At 41.6% G+C, this 22,206-nt stretch overlaps 2 protein-coding genes across 2 annotated transcripts in view; one reads left to right on the top strand and one right to left on the bottom strand.

Moving 5' to 3' along the window:
- The first annotated feature begins 679 nt into the window (after positions 1-679).
- EFCAB9 (EF-hand calcium binding domain 9) lies at positions 680-10,458 on the top strand. The gene is made up of 5 exons (XM_006864846.1): positions 680-815; positions 8,141-8,289; positions 9,041-9,217; positions 10,071-10,199; positions 10,408-10,458. Exons 1-5 carry the CDS (start codon positions 680-682, stop codon positions 10,456-10,458), a joined length of 642 nt encoding a protein of 213 aa, XP_006864908.1.
- A 3,459-nt stretch (positions 10,459-13,917) lies between these two features.
- The window catches only part of UBTD2 (ubiquitin domain containing 2), a 66,961-nt gene continuing 58,672 nt past the window's right edge, over positions 13,918-22,206 (bottom strand). Inside the window, exon 3 of the mRNA XM_006864811.1 lies at positions 13,918-14,750. Within this exon, the coding sequence (XP_006864873.1) occupies positions 14,353-14,750 (398 nt within the window). The 3' untranslated portion in view covers positions 13,918-14,352. The remainder of the gene's footprint in view (positions 14,751-22,206) is intronic.

Genomic DNA, 22,206 nt, shown 5'->3' with positions numbered 1-22,206 from the left:
AAACAAAATTGATAGGCTTTGAGTTGATTAATTGTCAAAACTGGATGGAGACTGTGTGAAACTCTATTTTGGGCTATGTTTGAATTTTCCATTATGAAAAATTAAAAGAAAACACCTTGCTTATACTGAGGATGTTTACTGCTGGTTTTTGGTTCACTGATTTGTGCTTTGGTCTTTTAGAAAAAGTCCTTCTTTAGTTTTATTTTATTATAGTTTCCCTAGGGTTTTTTTTGTATCTTTCATGTATTTTTCAATTTCTTATTTTCTAATAAATGCTCTTAGGCTATATATGCTCCTCTCTGAGCCACTATGGCCAGAGCTCAGATTTTTCTTTGTAGTCCACGCTCTTGTTACAAGTTTCTAAGCAACCTGTATTCAGTTTAGAGCAGGATATATTTGAGTGACAGAGGAATAGCCAAATTAACAAGACTGAAAACAATAAATAATTATAGCAAGACAAAGAGTTGGGAAGAAGCAATTTAAATTTTTTATTGGTTGTTTCCTCTTTTTGTTTTATTTATTTTTTTATGGAAAAAAAAATTTAAAAGACCTTCACTACCAAAGCTACTCAGGTATTCAATCTTTTATCTAAGATTCTAGTTCTGAGGCAGAGTTCTCTGTTCTATTCCATGAATAATAGACTCTTGTTTAAGAGCCTTTGACTTAGAAGAGTATCAAAATGAAAGTGAAGCAAGGATCGTTTCTGTGGTACCTCTATCTGGACAAAATATACTGCTTATTATCTGTGAGAAATGTCAAGGCCTTGATGGATTATTTTCACCTCCTTGATGTGCACCACAAGAACACTTTGAATGGTCAGTACTTTCCAAAATGTGTCCTGGGGTAGTCTGGTGGTGGTGGTGGTATGGTGTGGCATCACCGAGTTGGTTCCACCTCACAGCAACTCTGTACAGGGTTTCTGAGGCTGTAAATCTTTATGGATGTAGAAAGCCTCATCTTTCTCCAGCAGAACAATTGGTAGATTCAAACTGCTGACCTTGAGGTTAGCAGCCCCACTCGTAACCCACTACACTACCGGGGTTCCTTGGGGGTGTTAATAGGCAGGTAAACTTTCAGAACCAGAAACCATTTAGTTGACAAATATTTACTTTATCTTCAACATGAAGCACAAAAAGAAATTAGCAACCAAGAGTAGTTGAGGCCCTGGCAGTTCAGTGGGAAGGATACCATTACAGGCTCTGGGGTCAGACTGCCTGGGTTTAAGTCCTGTTCCCATCTATTATTCCTGGTTCATCTAGCGAATATATCATCTCTCTCCAAGCCTCATTTTCTTCATCTATAAGATGAGGCCTCTAATATGTCCATCTCACAGTTTTCTGAAAATGGTAATAAAATTAGCTCATGTATGGAAAATACTTAGTGTGGTGTCTCATATATGTTTATTATTATTATAGCTAATATTGCCAGGGGCTGAACCTCACTTAGGTATACATCCTCATGATCCTTCAGCAGAACTTTATTTCTCATCAGTCAAAGGAGAGGTTTAGGTCAGTACGATGCTCTGTAAGTCCTTCTAATTTTTGCTCATTGAACATGACCTAAAATTAATGATGCCCTAGACCCTGTTTGAGTTCACAGATGCATAAAATATCAATTATCACACCTTAAAACACTTTAGGTTCTTTTTTTAAATAAAGAAAGGGTGTAAAAGTCATTTAGTTGATGGCAGTGGGTTTGGATTTTGGTTTTTATCTGATTATTCATTCTGACTTCAGAGATAAATGTCATTTGTGAATTAGGATTTTCAAGAGTCCACTCAATCTTAAAGAACAATAAAAATAAGAAGATACCTTCTTATACTTTCATGCTCCAATTTTCTCTTTACATACAAGTTTACACACAGTATGTCACCAAAGCTTCCCAACTGCCCTGCCCTAGATGGACAACAAGGAGCTCTGGTAGCATAGTGGTTACAAATTGGGCTGCTAATCTCATGGTCAGAAGTTTGAAACTACCAGCTGTTCCGTGGGAGAAAGATGAGGCTTTCTACTCCCGCAAAGATTTAGAGCCTCAGAAACCCTATATAGGGTCGCTGTGAGTCGGAACCCACTCCATGGCACCTAACAACCACCACTACTAGATAGGGAGTCCTGGTGTGGCGTTATTGGTTAACGCGCTAGCCTGCAAAGTCCATTTGAACCGCAAGGCCAGTGGTTCAAGCTCACCAGCTGCTTCTCAGAAACCCTATACAGGGTTGCTATGGATCAAAACCTGACTCTATGGCACTTAACAACACCACCACCAGACAGATAACTGGAGTCCTGGTGTGGCGCTGTGGGTTAATGCGTTGGACTGCAAAGACGCTTTGAACTGAAAGGTTGGTGGTTCACACTCACCAACTGCACCTTGGAAACCCTATACAGGATCACTATGGGTTGGAAACGACTCGATGGCACTTAACAACAACAACAGATAGACAACTGGAGTCCTCGTGTGGTTCTGTACATTAAACACTGGACTGCTAACCACAAAGTCAGTAGTCCAAGCCTACCAGCCACTTCTCGAAATGCTATACAGAGACACTATGAGTCAGAACTGACTCAACATTTAACAACAACACAAAAACAAAAGATATACAACTGCAGGGCACCCAGCTATAAATATCCAACCTGGGACTGAAACCCAAGGCCTTCTGACTCCAAAGCCCACACTCTTGGTCTCACTGGAATGTTTTAGTTGAGGACACTCAGATCTCCCAAGGAACGAAGTCACTTTCCGATGATGTAATTCGCTGAGAGGTGAAGTCATGCCCCTGTCTTCTGGTCCCCAAGGGACTGGACCGTAGACTGAAAGAGTGAAAGGCCAACCTTACCTCACCCTGCTGGGAGATGCTTACTTAATGCCTTAAGTCAGAGCCTTCTGGTTCTAAAAAAGTGCATTTCTTAAGTGGCTAATAAGTATCACATGGCACTACCCCACTGTCTGTTGTAGTGGTAGCTTGTGTGTTGCTGTGATGCTGGAAACTATGTCGCCAGTATTTCCAATACCAGCAGGTGAACAGGTTTCATTACAGTCGATCTACTTTCAAAAAGTAGCCAATAAAAACCCAATGGAAAAAAACAAAGAAACCACCCAATGGGTCACAACCGAACACTGTCTGATATCGTGCTGGAAGGTTGGAAGACACCCCAAATCTCCAGTGGCGGCAGCAATGGACTTGAGCACACTTGATTATGAAGACAGAACAGGACCAGACAATATCTCGTTGGGGCTGCCATGAAGTAGCTTTGACAACAAAGTATTACACTAAATTCTTAAGTAGCCACTACACAGGTATCATTCGCTGTGCATGATACACATGATACACAGTGGGACATGGAGAAGAAATGGTAAGAGACCATTTCTCTTTACATACAAGTTTACACACAGTATGCCACCCAGCCCACTTCCATAGAGTTGATTGCAATTCAAAGTGACTTGGAAATGGAATTTCTGAGACATTAACCTTTCTTTCAAAGTTTTTATTGTGAACTGAGTGATAGTCTACATGGGAGAAGATGGGCTTTACACCATCGTTTTATTGCAATGATTGCAATCTCCTCCATGCATCATCATTCAACAGTATTTGCTTCTATTTTCTGTTTTTGTTTTGTGTGTTTTTTTTTTTGTGTGTGTGTGTGTGGGGGGGTGGAGAGGGAAGTCTACACATTAACACTCAGGAATACATGATCATTTAAACCACCAAAGAGACCCCATGTGCTCTTTTTTCTTTTTTTCATTCTTGACTTTTGCCGAGACATTAACCTTTATGGGAGCAGACAGCCTCATCTTTCTCCCATGGAGTGACTGGTGGGTTTGAACTGCCATCTTTGTGGTTAGCAGCCCAATGCTTAACCTACAGCATTACCAGGGCTCCAATAGACCACCAGAAGCCCACGAATCATGGCATTGTCTCAAATCTCAGCTGAGACTCCAACTTCCATAGTTATGTTTTAGCTATTTAATGGGGCTTCCGTAGGAGGTAGTTTCTATAACTGAGGTGTAAAAAAGGAAATCACATGTGCACAGCTGTACTTGAAAACCCCTTAAATCGCCACATAGCAAGCATCTCATCTATACAAGGGTACGGCAACAATGTATAAATGTACTAATTAGCATGTTTGTTTCTTTCATCTTATGCTCATTGAGACATAGGAATGGAGTGCCAGGCACACTTTCCCTATGCTTTAAATTACAGCGTTTTTCCCTCTCTGAATGTATTTGTTTGATTGAATAAGGACTCCGTAAGTATAAGCACTGGACTGTGAACCACAGGTCAGTGGTTCGAGCCCACCAGTAGTGCCATGGGAGACTGATGAGGCTTAGCAGAGACTGTGGTCAGACAGACATCTGAATCTCAGCTCTGCATCTTACTTTGCCACTCAAAGTGTGGACCCTCGACCAACAGCATCCGTATCACCTGGGAGCTCACAACGTACTGCCATAGAGTTAAATCTGACTCAAAACAACCCTATAGAGGGTTTCTGAGACTGTACATTTTCATGGGAGCAGACCACCTCATCTTTCTCTTGCAGAGTAACTAACTGGTGGGTTTGAACTGTTGATTTTGTGGTTAGTAGCCCAAGCCTGACCCACAATGCCACCAGGGCTCCTAGTTATAAATGCAGAATCTGTTAAACACATGCTAACTTGGGTGACAGAGAAGGCAATATACAACAAGAGGGAGGTGGGCAGAAGAAAGATAAAGTAGGGAAGGACACAGGAGTTAAGGGGAAAACTAAATATTGTTAGCTGATGGTACCTGGAGGGGATGAAATCATTGAAATGAAATGAAATGAAATGGTATGATTTGTTGAATGTAAAATGGATGACCTGCTCTGTAAACCTTCACTCAATTCATAAAAAAAAAAGTATCTCAGAATCATGCCAGGTTTCCCAAGTCTGAATCTGTGTTTTCACACGATCCACATTTGACTGGCACGCCCATGGAGTTGGAGAAACACTGAAAGAGTCTAAGCTAATTGTTAAGTGCCTAGGAGCTCTGGTAGCATAGTGGTTACAAATCAGGCTGTGAACCTTGAGGTCAGCGGTTGGAAACTACCAGCTGTTCATGGGAGAAAGATGAGGCTTTCTGCTCCCATAAAGATTTACAGCCTTGGAAACCCTGTACAGGCTCACTATGAGTTGGAACCAACTCCAGGGCACATAACAACAACAACAAAGTCAATTCCAACTCATGTTGTTGTTGTTGTCAGGTGCCATCGAGTTGGAACCAACTCATAGCGACCCCATGCACAGCAGAACGAAACAATGTCCGATCCTGGGCCAACCTCACTACCGCTGCCACGCCATCAATGATGCCACCTGGCTGATCCATGTCGTTGGGAGTCTTCCTCTTTTTCTCTGATCCTCCATCTTACCCAGCATGACATCCTTCTACAGCGACTGTTCCCTCTTGACAATATGTCCAAAGTATGAGAGATGAAGCTTAGCCATCTTGGCCTCCAAGGAGCACTCTGGCTGCACTTCTTCATAGCCACCCTGTATTGGGTTTCTGAGGAGCAGCTGGTAGGTTTGAATCACAAACCTAGAAGCCAGCAGTTCAATGCTTATCATACAGTGCCATGCCAGGACTCCAGTTAATATTTGGAGATTATAAAAGGTGAGGTGCTATGGGATAAAGCACTGGACTGTAAGGTTGGTTTAAACTACAAGGATGGTGGTTCAAACTCACCAGCCACTCCTTAGAAACCCTGTACAAGGTCACTGTGAGTTGAAAGTGACGTGACAGTATTTTAACAACAATTATAAAAGGAGTGTGGTGGCACAGTGGTTAAAGCACTTGGTTGCTAACAAAAGGTCAGTGGTTCAAATCCACTAGCTGGTCTGCAGGAGGAAGATGGGGCAGTGTGCTTCCATCATGATTTATGGCATTGGAAACCCTATGGAGCAGCTCTGCTCTGTCCTGTAGGGTCACTAGAGTCATCGGTACCAGGGTTTGGTTGGCTTTATAATAGGAGTGGGATACCACTTTCCCTGTAGGATTATTAGGGTTTAATGTGATATGACATTTAAAGTACTGAACCCATCAGATGTTCAATGATGTTAGTTCTCTTCCCCCATGGTCAAATGCATTTTATTTACACTCGTACAGACATGAGGGAGATATTTTTTATAGAAGAGGAATGATGTCTTTCTCTTAAATTTTAATTATTTCTTTCAAAAGAAAATAATAAAAACCAAAAACCCCCATATGTAAGAATACAATTTTGCTGCACCATGCAGTTCTTTAAAAAAAAAAAAAATTTTTTTTTATTCCAAATTGGGTGAAAGTTTACAAAAGCAAATCAGTCTTCCATTCAACAATCCCTACATTTTGTTTCATTGCAGTCCCCACAGTGTAATTCCATTTAGCCCACACCACCCCTCCTTTCCTATTTCTTCTGAATTTGTTCCTTGGGTAAATGCTGTCCTTTTGATCTCAAATGATTGGTTATTCTAAGGTGTGCATACTTCACTAGTGTTACTATTCCCCTTGTTGTTGTTAAGTGCTATCGAGTTGGTTCCGACCAATAGCCACCCTGTATAGGGTTTCTGAAGAGCAGCTGGTGAGCTTGAACCACCGACCTTGCAGAAGTCCTGGTGTGGCACTGTGAATTAATGCGCCAGACTGCAAAGTCCTTTGAACTATTCCCCTTATAAATGCTTTTAAGTGCTGTCGGCTAGGTTCTGATGCATAATCACCCTGTATAGGTTTCCGAGGCGGCTTGTAAATATTTGTGGGAACAGAAAGCTTCATCTTTCTCCCATGGGGTAGCTGGTGGGCTCAAACTGCCAGCCGACCTTATGGTTCACAGTCCAGTGCTTACCCTACTCTTGTCTAGTTTGGCTGAAAATTGAGCTATGGGTCGAGTTCAGTTCCAGACCTCTGAAGGGTGGCTAGGGGCCACAGTCCTAGGGTTCTACCAGTCTCTATCCAACCAGTAAGCATGATCTTTTTTTTTTCCAGTTTTGTTCACAATTTTTCTCCTTTCTATCCAGGACCTTCTCATGTATTTCAGAGCAGTTGGTAGTGGTAGCCAGGCACCATCTAGATCCTTCTGATCTCAGGGGTGTGGAAACATGTTTGCAGGGTCTGCTGAACTAATTGTTTTCCTGTGTCTTTGATTTTCAGTACTCTTCTTTCCTCCAGACAGGGAGAGACCCATAGTTGCACCTTACATGGTTGCTCACAGGCTTTTCTGACTCTGGTCACTGTTCACCAAAATAGAATGCAGAACATTGTCTTTATGGACTGTTACTCCAATTGGTGTCCCCCCGTCCCAGACCATGGCACTGAGTCCCCAGGGGTTGTTCATGTATAAATTTTCGCAACTTTGTCTCCTGTGTGCTCTATCACATCCATGGATATATTTGCAGCAAAAGTAAATACACATGTAGAATACCCTCCTCTGTGAAACCTATATATTAATGGATATAGCCCCAGTCTTCCATAGGGTTTTCAATGGCTGACTTTTCACAAATAACCAGGCTTTTGTTCGAGGTGCCTTTGGGGAAATTTGAACCACTGACCTTTTAGTTAGTAGCAAAGTACCATTTGCAATACCCAGGGAAAGGCCCCACTAAAATGTTAGCATCTCTAAGCAAGTGACCTAGGTGCCCAGTGAGAATTCAGCTGTCCACCCACCAGTTTGATAGATCTGCTAGCCCTTGCCTGCTATCAGCTAAGCACATCTATCTGATTGCTGGGGTGAGAAACCAAGCCCTACCCATGATCCCATCCTCCACAGCACAGGTACAGTGCTTTCCCACAGAGCTCAAAGGCAACTGAAGTTTAAGAAACTTGTGCTTGCAATCATAGAAGGGACACTGTCAAGGCCAGAAACAAGTCTTCCCTAATCAACGAGATGTCAAAATTACCACTTTCTGTAGCTCCTGAGTCCAGGTGATGCAGTTATTAAGCATTCATTCGGTTGCTAACGTATAGATTGGTGGTTAGAATGCACCAACAGCTCCACGGGATTGCTGGTAATCTGCTCCAGTGAAGATTACAGCCTACAAAACCCTATGGGGCTGTTCTACTCTGCCATACAGGCTTTGCTATAAGGCAGAATTGAGTCACCAGCAAAGGTTTAGCATCTTTGAATAATCCATCTTCACACCTCCCCACTTTTAACAGATGTGCTGTTCTTTCACTTCCTGCAACATGTGACAAACCTGACCAAGCCACAGATCATGATTATATTTGACATGCTGGACTGGAATGCTGTGGGCGAGATTGGTTTTGACCAATTCTACATGTTGGTTTGTCTACTGCTGTCACATCAGGCAAGTAACAAGTGACATCTGGGGCAGAGAAAGAGCTGGCCAGCCACCACCATTTTGCTAAAGGTAGCTCACAAGGTCTCTTCTTCCTCACCAAAAACAAGAGGAAGAAAAGATTGGAGAATATTACTCTGGTTCCCAAATAGTTCATCCATAATTTAGACATTTTCCACATTATCTATTCAACCTCTGCGGGTGCCCTCTGCTTTCTCCAGCCCTCCACAACTTCCCTCTAAAATCAGCTCTCAGCCAGCGTGACCCTCCTCCTTGGGTTATCTGATAGCACTGTAAGAGTAACCCAAGTGCCCCACTCCCTCAATGATCCCTTTTCTTGTCGAGTTCTGATACAGTTGAAGGACGGTGATGACACATTCAGTCTGCGTTTCCATCTGACTTTAAACACTCTTCTAGTGGAGGCTCCACTTACCTACTCCCCATTCCCTGAAGGCTGGGACCCTGTGTGGTCGCCATGTGATCACTAGTGCCATGGTATTTCACTAGGGGATTTCTACTGCATATAAGAAAATGCACTGCAGTATCTAGAGTTGGATCCAGTGGGGTGGTTAAGTTCCCCTTGAATGCAGATGCTAAAGCAGGACTGGATATGATGACAGAATCCTGTCAACCCTAAACTTCTGACTTTGCTTCTTAGCTTTCTAGGGCATAGAGTAGTGAATATCAGTCTGGTTATTATGAGTTTACAAAGTAGCACCAATAACACTCTTCCTTGTCTTATGTATCTCTCTCAAAACAGAACCATTTGGAAAAGCAATTTATTTATCGCCATGCCCGGCCTGTCTTTGAACTGCTTGACCAGGATGGAGACCTGAGAATTGGCCAAGACAACTTCCAGTTGTATAGCTTTCTCTTCAATATTAAAAAGCAGGAACTCAAAGAGCTCTACCGTGACTTTGATGTCACAGGTGACTGTGTAAGTGCAGGCCTCAGGAATGGGGTGTGGCAGCTTCTCAGCCCCAGTGCAGGGAGCGGCACCCTACTGACTACAGTGGAGAGGGAAAGGGGAGGAAGAGGATGGGAAAACCTGCTCAGACAAGCACATGGCACAGTGCTACGATCAGGAGCCCGGGTGGCACAAGAGTTAGCACTCAGCGGTTAACGGAAAAGAGAACACCTTGGAAACACTCTGGGGCAGTTCTACTCTGTCCTAAAGAGTCGCTGTGAGTCTGAATTGGCTTGACAGCACACAGTAAGATCAGAAGAAAGTAAGAGACTTAAATGCCCATAAAGGTAAGATTGAACATACAGTGCTACATTTTCTATATAAATATATGGATAAATAAATGTAGAAGTTTAGAGAAGGAAATGCAGTTAACAAGGCAGTAGTTGGTGTTTGGGTGTTAAATATGAAATAAGTAGAAGTGACAAGAATTATGATGGGGACAGGAGCAAATACTTGAGAACACAGCTATGCTGAAGTCAGCGAATTCTATCAATTTAAAGAGGAAGTTCATCTTGGGAAAGCAAGTGGGAGCTAAGGTTGAAAAGGTGGGACAATCCCACTGAGAAGAACCTTAGCTGTCAGCCTCAAGTGTCTGTACTTGGCATAGAAGAACAAAGTGCCCCTTGGCTCCTTTAGCGCTGACAATACTTTTCTGTATTCTGGGTGTCAGGCTACAATTATGACTACAATTGTGATTTAGCTACTAAGCCTCTTTAAATTTCCAAGTGTTTCAAATGGGAAATGACTCCAATCCAGCTGTTATCTGAAGCGAGGTATCAAATCCTTCTTGAAATAATTTTTCTTTTTTCTTTTTCAACCAAAGCGTCTCAATTATAAAGAATTTAAGCTGTTTACTATCTTCTCTGTCGACAAATACCAGGAGAGACAGAGAGTCAAGAAAGAGAAAGCGGAAAAGTCTCTGTTCAAAAAGAAAGTGTCACAAGAAAATGATGTACCTGCAAGAAAGAGTATTCTTTCTAATGGAATCTGAAAGTACAAAATAAAATTTAAAACACTACATGGTCTTTACATCGACTTTTACTTATAAAGGGTCTACATGAGTGCTGTTAAATCCGTGGATTCTTAATTTTACGAACCAATTGACCTCGGTCAGGCTGACTTTTTCTGCCAATACGTCCTGATTCTTTTGCTGTTTTCAGATCATCTCTGTTCACTCGGCTCCTGTGTACCCAAATAATTACCATCAATAACTAGAGCTAAGCAGTTGACAGAAGGTAGAACTTTCTTGCTAGTTGTCACTCATGATCCAATACTCTCGGAATCCTCTTCATCCTGCCAGTCTTGGGCGGAGACAACCAGGATGAAAGCCACTGTCAGGTTGGCTAATGGTTAAGTGCCTCCAGGAAACAGAGTAAGGATGTGGGGGCTGCATTCATCTCAGAATCTGAATTACTCTCTAATGAGTTAGATGCTTAGGAACCCTACCCAAATCTACCAGGATGCCCTTTAGTGTAATTAATGCCTTGAGGACCTTTAACGTCTTTTGGCACAAGGCTTGCGATGCCTCTGACTCTCTCATGTTAACGATGTAACTGCCATTTACTACGAGTTTGCTCCGGTAGGTACTTTTAGAAACACGACTTCATTTACCTTTGAAACTCTGAATGAGGTATTCTGGTACTAAAGTTACTGAGGGGAAAACTGAGGCAGAGTGAGATTATGAATGAATATTACCCCAAAAGCATGGCTCGCTAGTGTCAGAGGCAGGACTCAGATGCAAAGTTCATGGCACGCCTGTGCTGACTGCCAGGGAGCCGAGTAACCCCACTTGCACAGAGTCTGCATGTTTTCTGTTGGTGTTTCAGTGGTGCAGAGATGCTTTTGCATCATGTTGATTACCACACCTCCTTCTACCCTAAATTTCTGAGGGACAAGTTTGGGTTAGAGATATGAAGTCACTGTTTCTCCATCTAGTCTATACACTTTAAGAGCAGTGCTTCCATCTCTCTAACCATTCACTGCAGTCCTGGGATGGCGCTGTAGGATAAGCACTGGACTACTATATTGGTTTGAACTGCAAGGCCAGCAGTTCAAACCCACCAGCTGCTCATCGGAAACCCTATACAGGGACATTATGAATTGTAATCAACTCAGTGGCACTTCACAACAACTACCACCATTCACTGGTCTTGCTGTGGCACTGTAGTATCAGCCCTGGGCTGTGAGCCACACAGTTGGTGGTTCAAACCCACCAGCTGCTCCTCAGAAAACTTGTACAGGGTTGCTATGAGTCGGAACCAACAAGATGATGACTACGTGTATTACTGAGAGAACTTGTCTGTAGCCATTAGACACATTTTGTTTAGAATAAACCTGTGCTGTATGAACTGGAATCCTAGTAAAAGTATATTCTGACATATCCTGGTAACACTCACGTTGTCTAGAAACCCTGTCATGCAGGTACACCACTCTGAAGCACACTCTCAAGTGTGACAACCATTGTACTAGAATAGTTTTAAGATACACAAAAAACTAGAAACCACTATTACCTCTGGGGAAGAGGAAGAGAAGAGATGGTGTGAGGAAGGCTCTTCTCATTTTGGTCTGTTAAGATTTTAACCATGTTACATGTATTACCTATTTCAAATAAAATTTAGAAATGTTAACGAAAGAAAATCTGCCACTTAGATGCAAAGCAGACAAAAAACAGTACCAGTGCTTCTGAAACAGAATCATGAATTTGGTTACAGTGCAATTCTGGAGAGAAAATGACAATGTGTTTCAGACCACGCGTTAATAACATAAAGATGAAGCCTCTAACTGACCAGGTGTGACTTGGTGTAGCAGAGCCTAAGTTTGGTGAAATTAACTCGGTATTTATTAAGCTAAGACATTAAAAAGGAAGAAAATCTTCACACTTCTCATTGAAAGAGGCAGATTATTCTTATATAGAAAGCAACAATAATTATGAAAACCCAGAAGAAAGCAAAGACAAAGAGAAAAATTGAATTTTTTTTTTTTTTTAAAAAAGCACAAAAACCCTACATACTAAAATTATACACATCAAGTATTGGTCCAATCTTATATCAATCTATTTACAATAAACAGCACCATGGTTTTCTCACTTAGGTTAGTTAAACATGCCTGGAGAATTTATTATTCAAAGTCTATGTTCCTTTAAAATAAAATAAAATAAACTCTTAAGACAGCTCAAATCCTCAACAAAGAAAAAGGACTGTTTACCAACCATAGATTATTGATGATATCACCAAATTTACTTAAGAAAAATAGGTTTGAACACTTTTCTTTTTCCAGTTGATAAACGTTGAGATGCTGCTATTCAATATGACACACAAATGAATAAGGAGCAGCCTTAGGTGACAGAGGCATGATTCTGAGACACCGTTACACTTTGTCGTCCCCAGTACAAAAAATCACCTTTGGAATGAATGCAGCTGTCTTCTCTTGAATTCAGATTCAACCATCAACAAACCTAAGTCAGAGATCGTCACAATCTTAGAAATGATTGCATAAAAAGGGGAAGTAGTTAAAGCTCTTAGAAACATGATGAATTACAATTATAGATATATCTAATCCGGCTACAGGAAATCTGATACCATTTTAAACATTACATTTAAACTAGTTAACAGTTTCATTTTGCCATTCAAAATAATGGAACTTCCCATCCAAACAGGAATGGAAGTTTGACACTGTCCAACTCAGAACAGGAAAGTACCTTCTTGTTTCTACTCTTCCATCTCACGGATTCTAAGGGGTTTAAATGACCATATTAGCCCCTTGTCCTGTATGGAACCAACTTTAATAAAAAACAAAAAAACAACACTCCAAATGAAACATAATTCTAGCAGCTTTACTCCTGTCAGCACAGAAGAATCAGGTTACCTCACAGAGTCTTCAAATCCAATTTGTAGATGGTTCTAAATTTACCTCATTGCCAGGAAAGATGAGGGAGGAAAACTGTCACCCATGACTAGAGGTAACAGCGAGCTGAAAAGCACTAACGTGTAAAGCAATGTTTCATCATTTGGTCTCATGGATGATGTTTAAGTGACCTCAGTAAATAAACCTCTTACACTTGGAAATTGTGAGGTTCACTTTTCTCTAAAAGACTGCAAATAGGTACACTTCTCTCAGGCATAGATAGGATGGGTTTTCCTTATACTCTTCCTGCAAATTCAGGGAGAAGAGAACTTATGTTATTATGACTCTGTAGTGGAAACTGCTGTATTTGGTTCATTGTGTTTCCTGGCCCAAAAACTATGCATGTGGTAGCATAGTTAGCTATGAAAAGTTCTGAGCAGAGTAGGTAGATCAATGAAGGTATTATGAAGTAGTGTCCTCCTAAGCCTGGATATGAAACAGCTTTGCTATGTAGACATTTCAAAAACACTCATGCAGCAAAAGGACAAGAGACTTTACAGCTGAGGATCAGCTGAAAATCAGAGCTCTGGCTGCACTGAATTATTGCCTCACGTTCCAGAAGGTGGCCGCCCTCCACAGGATGGAAGGCACCAGCGTTTAGTGTGAACGTAAATAAGGAGCTCGACATATGGGGATAGGAAAAGCAGTGCTGAAACACAATTTGCCAGACTCTACTCCTCTATGACTAAATATAATAAAGACAGAATCAAAGCAAATCTCAAACACTGCTCTTTCAGTTTCCATTAAAAAAAAAAAAAAAGCTGAAATTTGTAACTATTATGGATGATTTCTGGAAACTGTATGATTTGATTTTAGTTAAAAGAAATATTTTATAATCGAAAGGCGCTAGGTGCTGTTCTTCAGGGATGTAATGTTCTATTTACAGTCCAAATTATTTAAATACAGCCATCAGATAGAGTGGGGTATTTTAAAATAAATGGCTATCTTACTTCTTAACTGCCTCTCAAATAAAAACTGTCATTACATGAATCTCAAAGCCTGCCTCTTTCTGTTTTATTAATTATTTTTGTTGGTCTCCATCACAGATGGAAATTTTCACTGGTCATTCCGCAGAACTAAAGCCATTCATAGGGAATTCAGAGCAGTGAAAATAAATTTCACGCCATAGAGTAGGAAACAACAACCTTAACCATTATAAAAAGGAGCGGGAAGGGTCAGAGGACCAGCCAACAGGACCAGTTTCAGTTCTCAACTGGTGTTGGGTTCTGCAAAGGTTGGCTCACTATAACCTGAACAACATAGTCCTTCGGGATCTTCAGTTCCTCCAGCTTCATTTTGTCAGTGAGAGGTCTGCCAGAAAAGAACCAGCGTTGACTACTGGGCTCCACCCCTTCGGCTGCATGCAACCGTCTCTTCATGTGGAACACTGTGTCTGTGCTGCGGACCACTAGCTTGAGGTCTTTTCCTGTGGAAAGGCGCAAACGGAGCTGGCATTCATAACCAGAGTTGGGCGGTGGCTCCGGAATATCCAGAGTTTCTACGTCGCTCTTCTCTTCTATCATGTTGATTGGAGGTGCCAAGCAATAGACTGGAAGCTGGTATCTGTTTCCCAGTTCATCATAGCATTCTGTAAGGGCACCTTCAGAGAGACAGAAGCAAGAGTTTATGGAGGCACTGCTGTTCACACCTTACCAAACGCTTATGCCCTTCCCGCTAGTGTGCCATCATAGAGGATAAAAACAGAAAGCAGTGCCAATCACTGTCAGCTGCTCACCACTGAAGAGCATCCAGGCGTACGCACTATTATTTGTTTATTGAATTTCCAGTTAACTGGAACCCTAGCGCCTGCCCCGCTACCTTGCCCTTTCTAAATCATTTTATACTTCATTTGCACTTTCATTAAAAGATATTCACAGGAAATACCCTGAAGAGGGGGAATAATACTAAGATGCATGACTGTCTTAGGAATACTGGTTTCCCTTGCCTACTATTATAAAATAGACACGAGAGTAGGATAGAAAGGAACGTCAGGAAACATGATTACAGAAAGCTTGTAAGCCTGTGTTCAGCCTATGACTGACTGGAAAAAAAGGGGTTCTACAACTTGCCCAGTGAAACAGGCCTCTTGCGGAGCCTTTGCAGAGTCTAGGACCTTAGGTGGAATCCTGAGTCTCATCCAGAACCTTCTGAAGTGGGACATTCCTAGAAAGGACAAGCAGACCAGTGTGGAACAGCCAGAGCAACAGAAGATACATCTTTAAAGAAAGATCATCAGGAAAAACCCAAAACAAAATGTCGGTTACTACAAGAATACGCAAGTTGTTTGCTGGGAAGCCGAACAATCAAGTCCCTTCAGAACAAACCCCCCTCTACGACTGAAACTCAAAGGGAACACATGAACAGGCATGTAAGCTTGCTGGCGACTATGTTGGTCTACTGGTGAGTGGAAGAGGGGGAAAGGCAGCAATTAAGAAATGAGCTAAATTCAAGTATGTTCCACATACTTCCGTTGACCTGGAGATGAGAAAGAGAAGAGGAAGAGCTGATTGGTTCAAAGTGTGGTGAGACCTGGGAACACCTGAAGCCCATGTACAAGGAAATAGCTACAGAAGGTAAGAGCTGAGAGTGAAGCATCCAGCTGACAAGATGCACAAGAACACCCAAACTTGCAGATAGTACCCATTTGGCCTAGCCTCGATGGCTTGATAATCAGAACTCTACTAGAGGATGATAAAAAACAAAAACAAACAATTTTTGATAAAGGAAACAAGGGTAAATTGCTACAATTTGATGAACTTGAAGTATACTCATGGATGTAGTAGCTCAAAATACCAACAGAGAGGGAAGGAGTCTTCACATCAAGTATCAATGCTACCCTCTCTGTATACAGGGTAAAGAGGGAAGGGGAACTTAGACATTGTTGTTGTTGTTATGTGCTGTGGCATCAGTTCCGACTCGTAGCAACCCTGTACAGGGTTTCCGAGGCTGTAAATCTTTACGTGAGCAGAAAGCCTCATCTTTCTCCCGCAGAACAGCTGGTAGTTTTGAACAGCTGACCTTAAGATTTGCAGCCTGATTCGTAACCACTACGCTACCAGAGCTCCCTAACTTGGACATTGGCTACCTAAAATAAAGGTACGAAGTGACTGGCTTACAAGGTTTCAAGAGGGAATTTAGTTTAAGAGTGTGTGGGCGAAGATAAGAGTCCACACTATATAGTTTTCATCTTGTCTAGAAGGGTCTGGTAAAAAAGAGATGGGGATAAGATTCAATAGTCAGTAACTGTTATGACTAATTGCAACTGTCACAATTGTAAAGGTAGAAGTTTTGTAGCACAAGTGGAATGCAGTTACACCAGAGATGGAGGCAATGATGGGGACGGACATGGAGAGAGGGAGCAGCTTAGGACTCTAGATTCATGGCAAGAGAGGGACTGAGAGTTGGTGGCCAGGAGGCAGGCTTTCAGAATGTGCCTTTTGGTGGTTTAAATTATTATATATACCTGAGTGTTTGTTTTTTTTTTTTTAAAAAGCTAAAATGAATAGAGAAATACTGTTAACTGATGGTACATGGAGGGGATAATAACCATTGTAATGAAACAAATTATATGATTTGGTGAATGTAAAACTGTAAGCTTTCACTCAATTCACAATAAAAACTTAAAAAAAAAATCTTTACAGGATCAGAAAGCTCCTCTTTCTCCCGTGGAACTGCTGGTAGTTTTGAACTGCTGACATTGAGGTTAGCAGCCTGATTCATAACCACTATGCTACAGTAGCAGGCAGCATTTTGTTCCATTGTATACAGGAAGTGACTTGACAGCACATGACAACACTAATGCTTGAACCATATTAAAAGGAGATTCAAATTGCATTGGGGTATCAGCTACCTTAAAAAGAGGAGGAAAAAGGGTAGTAATAATAATAATAATAATAAAAGGATCCCTAAATCCAATTCACAAGGGAATGAATGTTCTAGAGCAGTTTTCTTAGTGCCTGGACTTCCTAAACTAAACTAAGGCCAGAGGACCTTAGCTGATGATACCACAAACTAGAAGTGACAAGCTTATCAACTACTTCAGACTCATGGCTTGTATACAAATTTCATCAGCACAGTTACCACAAAAATGACTTTTGTATTTAGTTGTTGCATGCTGTTGAGTTTTCCTGACTCATAGAGACCCCTATAGGATTTCTGAGGTGGTTAATCTTTACAGGAGCAGAAATCCTCACCTTTCCCTCACAAAATGGCTGATGGGTTTGAATCTCTGACCTTGTGTTTAACAGCCCAACACATAACCCACTATGCCATCAAGGCTTCTGAGGTGTTTTGTTACTCCAATTAATCAGTCTGTTACCCCAGAAGCTATGGGTTGAAAAGCAAGAAGAAAAGAGGTAAGAGGTTTATAACAAGTTAGCTTAGGGAAAGGATAGGAAGCATTTGTGGTTAGAATAAATAAAAGGCATTAACAGTTAATGTCTTGTTAAAGTATAAACAATGCATTTTAATTACCAGGACCTCCCTCAGGTCACTTGAAAGAACACCTAGTGAGTGTCCCCACTGAACTGTCAATCACAGCAAGTCCTCTGCTCAAACTGTAACACATCAATGTCAGCTGAGTGTCCTCTCCCTCCTCCTCCTTCAGTCCAGCAAGTCAGGGTTCAGTTTTCAAATCACAAACTGGGTGAGAACAAAAGCACCATTGAAGGGTACATCTGGACAGTATGTTTTTCTTACTCCATCCAGTTCATGATACTGAAATCACCTACCCAGATTCTTTATTACCTTAGAAGTTCTATATTTTAAAATTTTTAGAAAAGTTTGTCAAGTGCCAGTTGAGCTGGTTCCAACACACAGCGACCCTGTAGAGTGTTTTCTAAGAAGCAGAATCCCTGACTTTGTGGTTAGCAGTCCAGTGCTTGTCCTACAGTGTCACACCAGGATGAAAATGCTTAGCACGGTGTCTGGCACATCATAAGATTATTATTATAGCTAATATTCCTAGGTAACTTTTAAAAAATTTAATATTAAGTTTTCCAAATTAATATTGTCTTCTGACTTAATAATAAGTTTTCCAACTTGATATTAAATTTTCTGACTTAATTTTTTTTGATCACTGAATTTCTGCTAAATTATACTCTGAGCTATAAATCCAGGCCAGGAAGTTAAATATGATTCAGTTGTGGCACTGTGATCTACCGTAGTCAGTTTGAACCACAAGGTCAGTGGTTCAAACTCACCAGCTGCTCCGTGGAAATCCTGCACAGGATTGCTATGAGTTGGAACCAATTCAACAGAAATTACTAAAAACAATGCCTAATCAGTCACCATTTAATGGCCCAAATCTCTTCACTAAGACAAAATTTGCCTGCTAGTAGTAATCTCCATCTCAAAAGGCCATTTTTAGCACCTCATAAGGATGGCTGGGAAACCGCAGAGTTACTTACTGAGCACCTTTCAATATGCAGGGCATGTCAACAGCACCAAGACAGGTGACAATATAGCTAAAGTTCTTGTCCCTGATCCCCGGGGGGGCTTACAATCAAGACAAGTAGATCTATCATCAGCACCACAGACTGAATTACGAGCCAACACAGTGAAACACAGATGCTGAGTCATCACAGGATGAAAAACTGACTAGAGTTGGTACAGCCTAAAGAAACTCTGTAGGGATGGTAGGTTCTGGGCATGACTTTAAAAGACACATAATGGAAACAAATGGCATTCCAAGGAAGAGGGAATGATATGAAAATGAGAGTAAGACAAGGTAAGTTTAGGATTATCAAGTTAACTGCTGAAGTGGGCTACAGAACCAGAGAGGCAAGATTGCTAACAGGGAAGCCATAATGAGAAACCTGGCAGAAGGGCTAGGTAGTTTAGACTTAGTAATACAGAAACCTCCTACAGAGAGGTCACCAACACTCACAAATACTAAGTCTCCACTAAATGCCAGGAGCGCAGTGGCTCCCTATGATAAGCACTGCACTGTGAACCACAAGGTCCACGGTTCGAGCCTGCCAAATGCGGAGCAAGATGAGGCTTTCTGCTCCCATGAAGATTTAAAGTCTCAGAAACCCTATACAGGGTTCTGATGAGTTGGAACCAACTCAACAGTACTTCACAACAATAACTATATGCCAAGAGGAGCTCTGGTGTTGCTGTGAGTTAGGCATTGGGCATAAGGTTGGTAGTTCAAACCCACCAGCTGCTCCTCTGGAGAGTGCTAACGCTGTCTACTTCCATAAAGGTTAACTATCTCAAAAGCCCTATATAAGGTTGCGATCAGTTGGAATTGATGACAGTGTGTTCCTAGGTGTTACAAATAGCTAACATTCACTGTTAATAGAGAGGCTGGAAGGTCTAGTCTAACCAGAAGCACCTTAGAAGAAAGGCCTGGTAATCTACTTCTGAAACATCACCCACTAAAAACTCAATGGAGAACAGCTCTGCTCTGATGAAATGGGGCTGCCATGAGCTGGAAGACTCAACAAGCGCTTGTTTGTCTTACCTATATGCAAGCCACCCGAATTCTAGGTGCTAGGGTTATGCAAAACCAAGACAAAGCTTGAAGATGATTTTACCACCAGTAAGTCCTGGCGTGGCGCAGTACGTTAATGCGCCAAACTACAAAGCCATTTGAACTGCAAGGTTTGCGGTTCAAGCTCACCAGTTGCTCCTAGGAAACCCTATACAGGGTTGCTATGGGTCGGAAACGACTCGATAGAACTTAATAATAATAGTAAGAGAGAATGACTGGAATCAGGGGGACCTGTTACATGACTGCCAGATGACAGCAAGGAAAAGACACACATCTGAGAGAACCAGTGGGAACTGGCAGTGCCTAATGATAGGTTAGATGTGATGGAAAACAAACGAGACAGAAGAATCATATACCTGGAAAACCAGAGTGACAAAAAACAGAGAATCTGGGGCTACGGGATTCTCTGCTTAGTTTTGAGCTGTTTCAGGTTTGGTGAACTACTTAAACTGTCTGCAGGTAACTGAAGCAGCATTGCGATAAGTACAACTCACTTGTACAAGTTTAAAAACAACAGGTAACACTTTAGAATCCTTACTTGTTCCAGCCTTAAGTATTTAACATTTTAGCATTTAATCTTCACAATAGCCTCATAAAGTGTCTATTTATTTCCATTTTACAGAGGAAATTTTTGAAGCAGAAAGGGTTACATAGCTAGTAAGTGAGAATAAAATAATCAGATTGCTGAAGAAGTAACTGCATGCCACACAGATCAGACTACCTACACAGCTTGATTCCCAATTCATGACAGGGTTAATGGGAAGGAGGAAAAGACTTGGGGGAAAGGGAGAGCAAAGAACAAATAAGCTTTTTTCCTCCCCACTTGCCTTACTCACTTTGTGACTCTAGCAGTTTCTCTGGGTTTTTTTTTAAGGTTTTTATTGTGGATTGAGGGAACAAGGCAGATCATCAGTTTTACATTCAGCAAATCATACACCTTGTTTCATTACAATGATTATAATCCCTTCCATGTACCATCAGTTAACAGTATTTCTCTCTACTCACTTTAGCTCTATTTTTTAAACACTCAGCCATATATAATAATTTGCACCACCAAAAGGCACATTCTGAAAGCGTCCCCTGGCCACCAGCTCTCAGTCCCTTTTCCCATGAATCTAGAGTCCTCAGCTGCTCCCTCTCTCCGTGTCCCCATCTCTGTCTCTATCTCTGGTGTTGCTGCTTCTCTGGATAAGGTCCAACATTACACTTGTGTTCTTCTCTCTTGATGGTCCTAAGGTCCTTTGTTTCCGGACTGTAAGATTAACTTCTCCACCATTTCTGTTACAAAACTTCTACCTTTACAATTATGACAGTCTCAATTAGTCATGGTAACAATTACAATTGAATTATAAGAATCTTATCCCTATCTCTTTTTACCAGACCCATTTAGACAAGATGAAAACTATTCAGTAGGGACTCTTTCTCCCTCCATATACTCTTAAACTCCTTCTTGAAAGCCTGTAAGCCTTTATCGCCCCCTCATTTTAGGTAGCCAATGTCTAAGTTGCCGTCCCTATCTATCCTCTGTATAGAGGGATAGTATTGATCACTGATGTGAAGACTCCTTCCCTCTCTGTTGGTATTTAGAGTTACTACCTCCATAAGTATATGTCAGGTTCATCAAATTGCAGCAATTTAATCTTGTTTCCTTTATGAAAAAAAAAAAATTGTTTTTTTTATCATCCTCTAGTAGAGTTCCGATTATCGAGCCATTGAGGCTAGGTCAAATGGGTACTATCTGCAAGTTTGGGTGTTCTTGTGCATCTCCCCTCACTTTATATCAGCTGGATGCTCTACTCTCAGCCCTCTGTGGTTATGTCCTTGTCCATGGGCTCAGGTGTCCCCAGGTCTCACCACACTTTGGACCAACCAGTCCTTCCTCTTCTCTCATCTCCAGGTCAACAGGAGTCTACGGAACATAGTTGAACTCAGCCCATTTCTTCATTGCTGCCTCCCCCCGCCCCTCCACTTACCAGTAGATCAAAGTGGTCGCCAGCAACTCAGCCCATTTCTTCATTGTTGCCTTTCCCCGCCCCTTCCACTCACCAGTAGACCAAAGTGGTCGCCAGCAAGCTTACATGCCTGTTCATGTATTTTCTTTGAGTTTCAGTAATAGAGGGGGGCGGTTTGTCTTGAAGGAACTGAATTGCTTGCCTTGGCGTCTTCCTGGTGAATAGCTTGCTTATTCTTACAGTAGCCAGTCATACTGACATTTTTGTTTTGGGCTTTTCCTGATTGAAACTGTATCTTCTGTCACTTTAGCTGTTCCAGGCTGGTCTGCTTGTCCTTTCTAGTGGGAATGTCCCACCTCAGAAGGTTTTGGAAGGGACTCAGGATTCTACATAAGGTCCTATACTCTGCAAAGGCTCTGCAACGGGCCTATTTCCCTGGGCAAGTTGTAGAACCCCTTTTAGGTATTCCAATCAATTATAGGCTAAAGATGGGCTTACAAGCTTTCTGTACTCATGTTTCCCAACATTTCTTTCTATCCCACTCAAGTGTGTATTTTACAATAGCAGGCAAGGGAAACCAATATTCATGACAGTCACACATCTTA

Source organism: Chrysochloris asiatica, unplaced genomic scaffold (genome assembly GCF_000296735.1).
Source record: "Chrysochloris asiatica unplaced genomic scaffold, ChrAsi1.0 scaffold00071, whole genome shotgun sequence".
In the NCBI taxonomy this organism is placed as follows: domain Eukaryota; kingdom Metazoa; phylum Chordata; class Mammalia; order Afrosoricida; family Chrysochloridae; genus Chrysochloris; species Chrysochloris asiatica.
This window is presented reverse-complemented; position numbering and strand designations above follow the sequence as displayed.

Bases quoted from the DNA above. Each gene is read 5' to 3' on its own strand.
- EFCAB9 (XM_006864846.1), top strand. From the start codon at position 680: ATGAAAGTGAAGCAAGGATCGTTTCTGTGGTACCTCTATCTGGACAAA. The intron at 8,290-9,040 runs GCAAGTAACAAG...CTCTCAAAACAG, and splicing joins GTCTACTGCTGTCACATCAG to AACCATTTGGAAAAGCAATT. The intron at 9,218-10,070 runs GTAAGTGCAGGC...TTTCAACCAAAG, and splicing joins TTGATGTCACAGGTGACTGT to CGTCTCAATTATAAAGAATT.